This window comes from Haliotis asinina, chromosome 8 (genome assembly GCF_037392515.1).
Source record: "Haliotis asinina isolate JCU_RB_2024 chromosome 8, JCU_Hal_asi_v2, whole genome shotgun sequence".
Taxonomy (NCBI): domain Eukaryota; kingdom Metazoa; phylum Mollusca; class Gastropoda; order Lepetellida; family Haliotidae; genus Haliotis; species Haliotis asinina.
The window spans coordinates 57822994-57836396 of record NC_090287.1 but is presented as its reverse complement, the minus strand read 5'-3'; the positions used below and the strand labels follow the sequence as shown (position 1 = coordinate 57836396).

At 42.3% G+C, this 13403-nt stretch overlaps 1 protein-coding gene across 1 annotated transcript in view; it reads left to right on the top strand.

The window, feature by feature from the left end:
- The window catches only part of LOC137294931 (glutamate receptor ionotropic, delta-2-like), a 34053-nt gene that overhangs the window by 5763 nt on the left and 14887 nt on the right, over positions 1–13403 (top strand). The window contains exon 4 of the mRNA XM_067826104.1: positions 2494–2687. Within this exon, the coding sequence (XP_067682205.1) occupies positions 2494–2687 (194 nt within the window). The remainder of the gene's footprint in view (positions 1–2493; positions 2688–13403) is intronic.

Sequence of the window (13403 nt, the reverse complement as noted above, 5' to 3'; positions counted from 1 at the left end):
AATATTGTTTCTGGAGTAGTTGAAAAGAATAGACCTTTTTCCCATTCCTGGCAGATGTTTGTGATTTTCAAGGTGAATTTTGAAGTAAAATACAATCTTTTTCTCTTGTATACAGGAAAAATATCTGTGTGTTTCTCTTTGCATTTGGAGCCATAATTGCAACACAAGGATGTTGTCTGAAATGGGAAAGGGAATAGTCATTAAAATTTATCTGAATTTACTTTAGCAATTTGTCTCTCAAATAACAGTCTTTTCTGTAACAGCTATTTTGTTATTGGAAAGACCATCAGTGTTACATCAAAGAAACATATCTTGATTAGTCACATATTTTAATGTCAATGTCATTAACAGCTTAACTGCGTTAAAGATCTAAGGTGTATATATGCAGAAACTGAAACATGTTTTACACTTTCTCTCCTGAATGCAGTTACACTTATTTTTGTAAAAGGTTGTTACTGGAGAGACAAGTTATGTAACTGCAAAGACAATTTAATACAAATTTGAAAATATCCAATATATTTAGAAGGTCTTTGTTCATCTAGATTTGCTGTGTCCTTACATCAGTCTATATTTGAAGTAACAATTGATATTTTCCTTAACAATTTGTATGTTTCACACCTTTCAAAAATACCTGTTATTTAAAGGACTTATGTTGTTACTGCAAAGACAGTTTAACATAAATGAGCTTTCATTTTTGTTTTTCTTTCCTGATTTATTCAGATGTGCATTAAGATATGAGACAAAATTACCTCATGCTTAACACAGAAGTCTGTTCTTGAAACCTTGCATGCTTATATCCATTTTAAAGACGGTTATTTTACAGTTTGTGACTGATCACACTAATTATGACACTGTAATAATAAGTCTACAAAAACAATCAAAGCATTGAACATCCAGTTTCCCCAAAAAAAGTCAATTGGTGATAATCTAAAGCAAAAAATCCGTGAAACATTCATGTCTCTTTGTTTTTTCAGAACTGGCAAAATGGGTATGACAAATACAGATATTAATTTTGTTGATTTATTTGTTACTTTGACAGCTTCAGGCAGATGATCAAAACTTTGATACGTTATTAGTGGCAAGCCTGTTTAACAGTTTGAGGCAGATGGTCAAAACTTGGATTCTTTTGTTAGTTGTAAACCAGTTTGACAGTGTGAGGATGGTGGTCCAAACTTTGATACATTTGTTACTTGTAAACCTGTTTGACAGTTTCATAAATTCATGACAAATACTGTCAAACTTGTCATTATTTTTTTTCTGAGTTCCTAAAAGAAACAAATTTCAAGATGGTAACTGCTACTTTAATTCTTGTTTATTTAAAGCACGAAGTCTATAGTTTTTTCATTCTCCTTTGTCTTCCATTAACTTGTTCTGAAATGTCTTTCCAGTAACACTGGCATGCCTGTAGCCTAACAAATAGGCAAAGTTCTAACATATAGACTATATATTTTGGTCTACAAGTATGCTAAAAACAATACTTTTAGAAACTGATTGATATGAACCTAGCTTATCATCAGTACCACTGGTGTATTCTTATCCTAACTAGATATACAATCGAATTGTCTTATCTGTAACAAACATGTCATTGTTAGTCACCTTATTTGGAGATATGGATATAACATTTAAGACTTAATATACGTCTGATGGTAACATGCAAAGAACTCTTTCTTTCATTACAGATAGATCAAAGATTTTTGTTACAATTAAATATTTTTTTCAAATTTATTTCACATATTTTCTTTGCAATAACATAGAGTGTCTTTGGCATAACGGTACTGTCTTTCATATAACAGGACTTGAAAGTAAATGTTTTATGATCTAAAGAGTAAGACATTGTCAGAAATCATTCAGAAATATCAAAATATTCTCTTCAAATCGCCTTCAGTGCAATATTTTTATGACAGACAGTTGAGGGATATCAAGAACATTGAAAAGTACCAGCAGATTTCACATTTTCATCTGACACAGTGTAGATGAGGTCTATTTCATAAACATGCAATCTTAGAACTGAATTTTTAAGTGTGTGTAACAAAATAACAGGTAAGGTAGAATTTACAATGCAATCTCTTTAGGCATCCATGTAAATTTAAGAAAAATATATGTATTACCGTTGTTACAGGAAAGACATTGTGTCTTTGACCTAATTAGTTTAATTAGTCTTCATGACAATACTGAACATAATTAGCCTCAAATATTATTGATATGTGAACCTTAACAATGTAGTTTGTCATTTGTGTATATAGTGATTGATTACTTTGTATTTGAATTATGTTGTCTTTTGTACACCAGATAGCTGCAACGTTTGAGAATGACTCTAATACCATACGTTCCCGAACTATTTCAGGTGAACAAATGACTAGACTCAGCATATGCCACCTGTGGGACATTTTTCTCGAAAACATCTGTTTCATCACGTTTTCAGTTTTAATATTGGTTCCTGGACATGAAAAATATTAGGTTCTACTAGTTTTTTGTATATTTTGTTACATTCAGGTTTAGACTCACACAACTTGGCCAGGGGCTTATCAAGGCTTGGTGTCAAATCAGAATTAGTGTTCGTGAAGAAAGACGGTAATCTGAAGTTCCTGGAGCCGATCATGAAAAGCATTGGCATGGAGAAGATGAAACGAAGACTCCGATTTGTACTACTGTGTTCTTTACCACTTATTGGGCAAATACTTAAAGAGGTAAGTAACCACAGCATTTGTCCTGACCCTGCTTTAAGCTGCTTTTACAAATTGTGTTGTTACAATGTTGTAAGTTGTTCTTATTTTAGCAGCATTTACATACAGCATATCAACCATTAAAGGTAGTCTTGAAGAAGGAAGCCTTCAACTTGGACCTGTTGTGAAAAGGCTGGGATGGTGAATCTTTCTTTCAAAAGGCAATCGTAAAATGTTTAGGTTTCGTGGCGACAGAACTAACAGCAGTTGCTGATCTCTACATCTTAACGGACGAGTAGGTTCATGGTGGTGATGGAACTTGGAACAGTTACTGATCACTTGATCGTAACGAACGAGTAGGTTCATGGTTGCGATGGAACTTGGAACAGTTACTAATCACTTGATCGTAACGAACGAGTAGGTTCATGGTGGCGCTGAAACTTGGAACAGTTACTGATCACTTGATCGTAACGAACGAGTAGGTTCATGGTGGCGATGGAACTTGGAACAGTTACTGATCACTTGATCGTAACGAACGAGTAGGTTCATGGTGGCAATGGAACTTGGAACAGTTACTGATCACTTGATCGTAACGAACGAGTAGGTTCATGGTGGTGATGGAACCTCGAACAGTTACTGATCACCTGGTCTTAACGGACGAGTAGGTTCATGGTGGCGATGGAACTGGGAACAGTTACTAATCACTTGATCGTAACGAACGAGTAGGTTCATGGTGGCAATGGAACTTGGAACAGTTACTGATCACTTGATCGTAACGAACGAGTAGGTTCATGGTGGTGATGGAACCTCGAACAGTTACTGATCACCTGGTCTTAACGGACGAGTAGGTTCATGGGGGTGATGGAACCTCGAACAGTTACTGATCACCTGGTCTTAACGGACGAGTAGGTTTATGGTGGTGATGGAACCTCGAACAGTTACTGATCACTTGGTCTTAACGGACGAGTAGGTTCATGCTGGTGATGGAACCTCGAACAGTTACTGATCACCTGGTCTTATCGGACGAGTAGGTTTATGGTGGTGATGGAACTGGGAACAGTTACTGATCACTTGGTCTTAACGGACGAGTAGGTTCATGGTGGTGATGGAACCTCGAACAGTTACTGATCACTTAGTCTTAACGGACGAGTAGGTTCATGGTGGTGATGGAACCTCGAACAGTTACTGATCACTTGGTCTTAACGAACGAGTAGGTTCATGGTGGTGATGGAACCTCGAACAGTTACTGATCACTTGGTCTTAACGGAGGAGTAGGTTCATGGTGGTGATGGAACTTGGAACAGTTACTGATCACCTGGTCTTAACGAACGAGTAGGTTCATGGTGGTGATGGAACCTCGAACAGTTACTGATCACTTAGTCTTAACGGACGAGTAGGTTCATGGTGGTGATGGAACTTGGAACAGTTACTGATCACCTGGTCTTAACGAACGAGTAGGTTCATGGTGGTGATGGAACCTCGAACAGTTACTGATCACTTAGTCTTAACGGACGAGTAGGTTCATGGTGGTGATGGAACTTGGAACAGTTACTGATCACCTGGTCTTAACGAACGAGTAGGTTCATGGTGGTGATGGAACCTCGAACAGTTACTGATCACTTGGTCTTAACGGAGGAGTAGGTTCATGGTGGTGATGGAACCTTGAACAGTTACTGATCACTTGGTCTTAACGGACGAGTAGGTTCATGGGGGTGATGGAACCTCGAACAGTTACTGATCACTTGGTCTTAACGGACGAGTAGGTTCATGGTGGTGATGGAACCTCGAACAGTTACTGATCACTTGGTCTTAACGGACGAGTAGGTTCATGGTGGTGATGGAACATCTAACAGTTACTGATCACCTGGTCCTATCGGACGAGTAGGTTCATGGTGGTGATGGATCTGGGAACAGTTACTGATCACTTGGTCTTAACGGACGAGTAGGTTCATGGTGGTGATGGAACCTCGAACAGTTACTGATCACTTGGTCTTAACGGACGAGTAGGTTCATGGGGGTGATGGAACCTCGAACAGTTACTGATCACTTGGTCTTAACGGACGAGTAGGTTCATGGTGGTGATGGAACCTCGAACAGTTACTGATCACTTAGTCTTAACGGACGAGTAGGTTCATGGTGGTGATGGAACCTCGAACAGTTACTGATCACTTGGTCTTATCGGACGAGTAGGTTCATGGTGGTGATGGAACTTGGAACAGTTACTGATCACCTGGTCTTAACGAACGAGTAGGTTCATGGTGGTGATGGAATCTCGAACAGTTACTGATCACTTGGTCTTAACGGACGAGTAGGTTCATGGTGGTGATGGAACCTCGAACAGTTACTGATCACTTGGTCTTAACGGAGGAGTAGGTTCATGGTGGTGATGGAACTGGGAACAGTTACTGATCACTTGGTCTTAACGGACGAGTAGGTTCATGGGGGTGATGGAACCTCGAACAGTTACTGATCACTTGGTCTTAACGGACGAGTAGGTTCATGGTGGTGATGGAACCTCGAACAGTTACTGATCACCTGGTCTTAACGGACGAGTAGGTTCATGGGGGTGATGGAACCTCGAACAGTTACTGATCACCTGGTCTTAACGGACGAGTAGGTTTATGGTGGTGATGGAACCTCGAACAGTTACTGATCACTTGGTCTTAACGGACGAGTAGGTTCATGGTGGTGATGGAACCTCGAACAGTTACTGATCACCTGGTCTTATCGGACGAGTAGGTTTATGGTGGTGATGGAACTGGGAACAGTTACTGATCACTTGGTCTTAACGGACGAGTAGGTTCATGGTGGTGATGGAACCTCGAACAGTTACTGATCACTTAGTCTTAACGGACGAGTAGGTTCATGGTGGTGATGGAACCTCGAACAGTTACTGATCACTTGGTCTTAACGAACGAGTAGGTTCATGGTGGTGATGGAACCTCGAACAGTTACTGATCACTTGGTCTTAACGGAGGAGTAGGTTCATGGTGGTGATGGAACTTGGAACAGTTACTGATCACCTGGTCTTAACGAACGAGTAGGTTCATGGTGGTGATGGAACCTCGAACAGTTACTGATCACTTAGTCTTAACGGACGAGTAGGTTCATGGTGGTGATGGAACTTGGAACAGTTACTGATCACCTGGTCTTAACGAACGAGTAGGTTCATGGTGGTGATGGAACCTCGAACAGTTACTGATCACTTGGTCTTAACGGAGGAGTAGGTTCATGGTGGTGATGGAACCTTGAACAGTTACTGATCACTTGGTCTTAACGGACGAGTAGGTTCATGGGGGTGATGGAACCTCGAACAGTTACTGATCACTTGGTCTTAACGGACGAGTAGGTTCATGGTGGTGATGGAACCTCGAACAGTTACTGATCACTTGGTCTTAACGGACGAGTAGGTTCATGGTGGTGATGGAACATCTAACAGTTACTGATCACCTGGTCCTATCGGACGAGTAGGTTCATGGTGGTGATGGATCTGGGAACAGTTACTGATCACTTGGTCTTAACGGACGAGTAGGTTCATGGTGGTGATGGAACCTCGAACAGTTACTGATCACTTGGTCTTAACGGACGAGTAGGTTCATGGGGGTGATGGAACCTCGAACAGTTACTGATCACTTGGTCTTAACGGACGAGTAGGTTCATGGTGGTGATGGAACCTCGAACAGTTACTGATCACTTAGTCTTAACGGACGAGTAGGTTCATGGTGGTGATGGAACCTCGAACAGTTACTGATCACTTGGTCTTATCGGACGAGTAGGTTCATGGTGGTGATGGAACTTGGAACAGTTACTGATCACCTGGTCTTAACGAACGAGTAGGTTCATGGTGGTGATGGAATCTCGAACAGTTACTGATCACTTGGTCTTAACGGACGAGTAGGTTCATGGTGGTGATGGAACCTCGAACAGTTACTGATCACTTGGTCTTAACGGAGGAGTAGGTTCATGGTGGTGATGGAACTGGGAACAGTTACTGATCACTTGGTCTTAACGGACGAGTAGGTTCATGGGGGTGATGGAACCTCGAACAGTTACTGATCACTTGGTCTTAACGGACGAGTAGGTTCATGGTGGTGATGGAACCTCGAACAGTTACTGATCACTTGGTCTTAACGGACGAGTAGGTTCATGGTGGTGATGGAACCTCGAACAGTTACTACTCACCTGGTCTTAACGGACGAGTAGGTTCATGGTGGTGATGGAACCTCGAACAGTTACTGATCACTTGGTCTTAACGGACGAGTAGGTTCATGGTGGTGATGGAACATCGAACAGTTACTGATCACCTGGTCCTATCGGACGAGTAGGTTCATGGTGGTGATGGAACCTCGAACAGTTACTGATCACTTGGTCTTAACGGACGAGTAGGTTTATGGTGGCGATGGAACTTGGAACAGTTACTGATCACCTGGTCTTAACGGACGAGTAGGTTCATGGTGGTGATGGAACCTCCAACAGTTACTGATCACCTGGTCCTATCGGACAAGTAGGTTCATGGTGGTGATGGATCTGGGAACAGTTACTGATCACCTGGTCTTAACGGACGAGTAGGTTCATGGTGGTGATGGAACCTCGAACAGTTACTGATCACTTGGTCTTAACGGAGGAGTAGGTTCATGGGGTTGATGGAACCTCGAACAGTTACTGATCACTTGGTCTTAACGGACGAGTAGGTTCATGCTGGTGATGGAACCTCGAACAGTTACTGATCACTTAGTCTTAACGGACGAGTAGGTTCATGGTGGTGATGGAACCTCGAACAGTTACTGATCACCTGGTCTTATCGGACGAGTAGGTTCATGGTGGTGATGGAACTGGGAACAGTTACTGATCACCTGGTCTTAACGAACGAGTAGGTTCATGGTGGTGATGGAATCTCGAACACTTACTGATCACTTGGTCTTAACGGACGAGTAGGTTCATGGTGGTGATGGAACCTCGAACAGTTACTGATCACTTGGTCTTGACGGAGGAGTAGGTTCATGGTGGTGATGGAACCTCGAACAGTTACTGATCACTTGGTCTTATCGGACGAGTAGGTTCATGGTGGTGATGGAACCTCGAACAGTTACTACTCACCTGGTCTTAACGGACGAGTAGGTTCATGGTGGTGATGGAACCTCGAACAGTTACTGATCACTTGGTCTTAACGGACGAGTAGGTTCATGGTGGTGATGGAACATCGAACAGTTACTGATCACCTGGTCCTATCGGACGAGTAGGTTCATGGTGGTGATGGAACCTCGAACAGTTACTGATCACTTGGTCTTAACGGACGAGTAGGTTTATGGTGGCGATGGAACTTGGAACAGTTACTGATCACCTGGTCTTAACGGACGAGTAGGTTCATGGTGGTGATGGAACCTCCAACAGTTACTGATCACCTGGTCCTATCGGACGAGTAGGTTCATGGTGGTGATGGATCTGGGAACAGTTACTGATCACCTGGTCTTAACGGACGAGTAGGTTCATGGTGGTGATGGAACCTCGAACAGTTACTGATCACTTGGTCTTAACGGAGGAGTAGGTTCATGGGGTTGATGGAACCTCGAACAGTTACTGATCACTTGGTCTTAACGGACGAGTAGGTTCATGCTGGTGATGGAACCTCGAACAGTTACTGATCACTTAGTCTTAACGGACGAGTAGGTTCATGGTGGTGATGGAACCTCGAACAGTTACTGATCACCTGGTCTTATCGGACGAGTAGGTTCATGGTGGTGATGGAACTGGGAACAGTTACTGATCACCTGGTCTTAACGAACGAGTAGGTTCATGGTGGTGATGGAATCTCGAACACTTACTGATCACTTGGTCTTAACGGACGAGTAGGTTCATGGTGGTGATGGAACCTCGAACAGTTACTGATCACTTGGTCTTGACGGAGGAGTAGGTTCATGGTGGTGATGGAACCTCGAACAGTTACTGATCACTTGGTCTTATCGGACGAGTAGGTTCATGGTGGTGATGGAACCTCGAACAGTTACTGATCACCTGGTCTTAACGGACGAGTAGGTTCATGGTGGTGATGGATCTGGGAACAGTTACTGATCACCTGGTCTTAACGGACGAGTAGGTTCATGGTGGTGATGGAACCTCGAACAGTTACTGATCACCTGGTCTTAACGAACGAGTAGGTTCATGGTGGTGACGGAACCTCGAACAGTTACTGATCACTTGGTCTTAACGGACGAGTAGGTTCATGGTGGTGATGGAACCTCGAACAGTTACTGATCACTTGGTCTTAACGGACGAGTAGGTTCATGGTGGTGATGGAACCTCGAACAGTTACTGACCACTTAGTCTTAACGGACGAGTAGGTTCATGGTGGTGATGGAACCTCGAACAGTTACTGATCACTTGGTCTTATCGGACGAGTAGGTTCATGGTGGTGATGGAACCTCGAACAGTTACTGATCACCTGGTCTTAACGAACGAGTAGGTTCATGGTGGTGATGGATCTGGGAACAGTTACTGATCACCTGGTCTTAACGGACGAGTAGCTTCATGGTGGTGATGGAACCTTGAACAGTTACTGATCACTTGGTCTTAACGGACGAGTAGGTTCATGGTGGTGATGGAACTGGGAACAGTTACTGATCACCTGGTCTTAACGGACGAGTAGGTTCATGGTGGTGATGGAATTAGGAACAGTTACTGATCGCTTGATTGTTACGCACGAGTAGCTTGATGGTGCTGAAGTAGGCAGGAAAGAGACTCAGACCCTCACCCTTTTAGCATTTGATTTGCATCCTTTATTTCACAGAAAGACAGCGAAGTTTCTATAAGACCGGAGTGATGGCATCACATTAAATATTTTCACCTTATCACGATCTTGCTGTTGAATTTGTTTTCAAAAGATATGAGGTTAAAGAGTAGTTTGCAGTAACCCATAACGTTTCAAGCCTTTCATTCTCCTCAGTCATGCATTTTAAACGCTATTCAATAAACCTGTGAAGAAATGTCGTTCCCTCCGCCAAACCATTGAAAATTGCGAAAAAGTAGCCATTTCAACCTGTGTCTATATTTCGCTAACCACGTCGTTCCGCAGCTGATACCAAATGTTGTCTTGATTCTTACTGTCATCATGTGAATGAATGTTCTTCAAATTTGAAAGTACTTAGATTCCATAATTACAAATCCTTAACAAGCAACGCTCTGAACTGACTGTTTTATACACATTTGCAAGAGCGATGCTAACAGCATCTCTTGGACTCGACAATTCTGCCGATACTAAATGTATGAAAATACCTTTTGTCGAAATAAGCAAATATCTGTTTTTTCAAATTGATTATCCGTAACCGATATCCGTCATTATCATTTACAAAACCTCTTACAACAGCCAGTTTTCGTTTGCTTGCTTAAATACATGTTTAATCAGAAGAATAAATAACTGTTCCATGCCACGACATTAAGATTACAATGGCGGTTATTGTTATTCATTTGCCTTGTTCCAATCGTGAAAGCACATTACAGAACTTATTACTTGTATTCCAATCCATGTTTTGTTTTTTTTGCATGTCAAATAATGTCCAGCCTTCACTGACAGCATCTGCATATAAATACAGACCGCCACTTATGATGTTACGCTTTGGTAAATGCATGCTTTCATATATGGTATTTGCGCTCGTTTAACTATTTTTGTCCTTCAATGACGCCAGTTCTAGCCAACAAAAAACATATTCATCAAGATGAAAGCAAACGAACCATTAGCCGGTTTAAAACTACCATCGCCTAACACACGTCAGTCGATTTTGCTTGTGTGGAAAACCGACACTGTGCAAACCGAAAATCCGCAGGTTGTATAACAGCAATTTTTGAAACCAGATATTTTTTTTCAGTTTCCTATCTATAGTTCACATCAAACACACAATCCAAGAAAAACTTACCTTTCCAAAATATTTTTCCCTAAAACAGTTTCCCAAAACACGTCTCCGTGTGATGATGACATTCATTAACTTCCTGCTTAAATGTTAAAGAGTGTTCTGTATTATTCTTTGTCCATGTGTTTACACTTAGTAAAAGCTTTCTGTTTTCTGTCTCTGATAACACGTGACCAAGAACGGCATGTGTAAAGTCCTTTCAACAACTAAATTAAAGTTAAACAATAAATTGAAACATGGCGATGTGTCAATCATGGGATAAGTGTTTACCACATGCACTTGTACATTGTTCCAATCTAGCTCCTCTGATTTTGCCATTATGACTCTACATTAAATGTATGCACATCACTTGTCTTCGTGAGTTCCATTAGAGGGCACATACTGATACGGAAATTGTACCTACTGAAATTTATTGATTCATCCTATTCAACAATTGTTGCACTGTATTGCAACGCAGAGAGTAGATCAGCACGGACGCGCGCGCGCACACACACACCATTCTGACACGGAGTTTTTGCCTACTGAAATTAACTGAGTCATCCTCTTCAACACTTGTTACAGAGTAATGCAACGCTGAGAGTAGATCAGCACGCACGCACGCACGCACGCACGCACGCACGCACGCACGCACGCACGCACGCACGCACGCACGCACGCACGCACGCACGCACGCACGCACGCACCAGGAACTGTCAGACATCTTACTAAGACATCTTTATTTTACGTGATAAGAGCGGTGCGGTAGGTTTGAGTTATGGCAATCGCTCGTGACGCCGAAGACAAGGTTCTATTCCCCACATGGGTACAATGTGTGAGGCCTATTTCGGATGTCGCCCGCCGTGATATTATAAGTGCTGTAAATCTGAACGAAAATCACTGACTCACTAAAGTCATCGATGCGGATTCTAGCATCGCCAAAGTCTTAAACTGTCGTCCTCGTAGGTTTTATCAACGTCCAAAATCTGCATCACTGCGGGTTTTCCTACCATCATTGAGTGGGCAAATTACTTACGAAAGAAACGTTAACCCTGACACATGTACACCTGCTTATGTTCGTGTGCTTAGCCCTCGTTTATCTCAGGGTTATTCATAGGTTTTGGACGTGCAAATAGAAGATCATCAGACGGGTAAACAAAGTACATGATGTAGACAACAAGTCTAACTGATAAGGGGAATATGTCCTGATATGGCAAAGGTCCATGAGGTAAATAAAAGCATGTGATGTAAACTGCCAGAAATGTATTTAAAAGCCCAGAAACGTTATGTACACAATAAAAGAAGACTAGACTGCCTGGTGAGTTTTCCAGAAAAAAGAATACCCGTATGATGGATGATGCTCATCCAAAGACTTAAGCCTGGAGACTTTAGAGGCTGAAGGATCTTGTTCAAAGAGTACATTCCATGTGACATTAATGCCTGTTTGGAAGAACGATGAATTGATTTCGGTGGTGGCTGTGCGGGTTTGGCGGTAGGTACAGACTCAAAGGTACTGTGACGAAATCCTACGCCAACACCTCCCACCAGACGGAGTTGTTTCAGCAGGGCAATGCCCGGCCCCACACAGCATGTTACGCTACAGACATCCTCTAGTACAACAACATCAATGTGCTCCCCTGGCCCTCCAAATCACCGCTCGTAAACCCGATCGAACATCTGTGGGATGCCCTGGATGCGACGCCGTAACCCTCAGCCAAGACACTTCGTCAGCTACAGGCAGAGTGGGCTACGATTAGGCTTCACGAGATTCTGAGACCTACTTGTTCGATGCCGAGGCGATGCCGTGCAATTCTGGATGTCCACTGTGGTCACACTAGGTATTGACTTCAGCGCCACCACACGTCTCCATGTGACACTCAAACTGACTTTCCTCGATTAGGTGCGAAAGAATCTGCAGTCCCAGTGTGCATTTTCGCTACTGGGGTGGGTGTGTGGTGGTATAGGGGAGAGTATATTATATTTTTGGAAGAACAGTCAGATCTGTTTTACATAGAAAGTTTTGTGTCTCGGCAAAGTTACAGAGTGTCCTTCAACAATATGTTGACATGTTCTGTAACATTTGGACACAATTCAAGGTCAATTTCTTTAATGCAAATTTTGCTTTGGTTAGGATCTTTTTATGATTCCGATTTTGTCTTTTGCTACTTATTATTTTTCTTTGTTTTTTTTTCTAGATTTACAAATCAATGTTGAAATCTAGAAATGTACATTACAAATGCCATTTTAGAAAGTGATCATATGTAACATGTGCCATATTTGGAATTAAGCGGCTGACTCTGAGGGTGCGGATTGGACTCAACCAAAAAAGTGCTAGAATTGGTACTTTGCTAAGAAAGTGTACTCCCAAGTATGACATATGTTACATTTCACCACTTTCTAAATGGCATTGTGTAATCGTAGCTATCGGCCGTGGGATCAGGCCAATTTACACTTATCAGAGGGGTTCACAAAGAACGCAGTCTAGACTACCAGTCGACCAACTTCCATTAGCCTAGTATGTTTATGACTATTTCGAAACATGACCCGTGAAGGTCCGAGTTTGAATACTGGCCTTCAGTAACCCATGCTTGTCGTAAGATGCGACCAACGGGATCGTGTGGTCAGGTTCACCGACGTGGTTGACACACGTGATCGGTTCCCAATTGCGCAGATCGAGGCTCCTGTTGTTGATCACTGGGTTGTCTGGTCCAGACTTGACTATTTACAGACCTACACCATATAGCTGGAATAACGCTGAGTGCGGCGTAAAACTAAACTCACTCACTCTCTCTAAATGTGTGTATACCCCCAGACATAACATACCCTCCAGATCCCTAAGAAAGAAGAAATTTTAAATATGTTT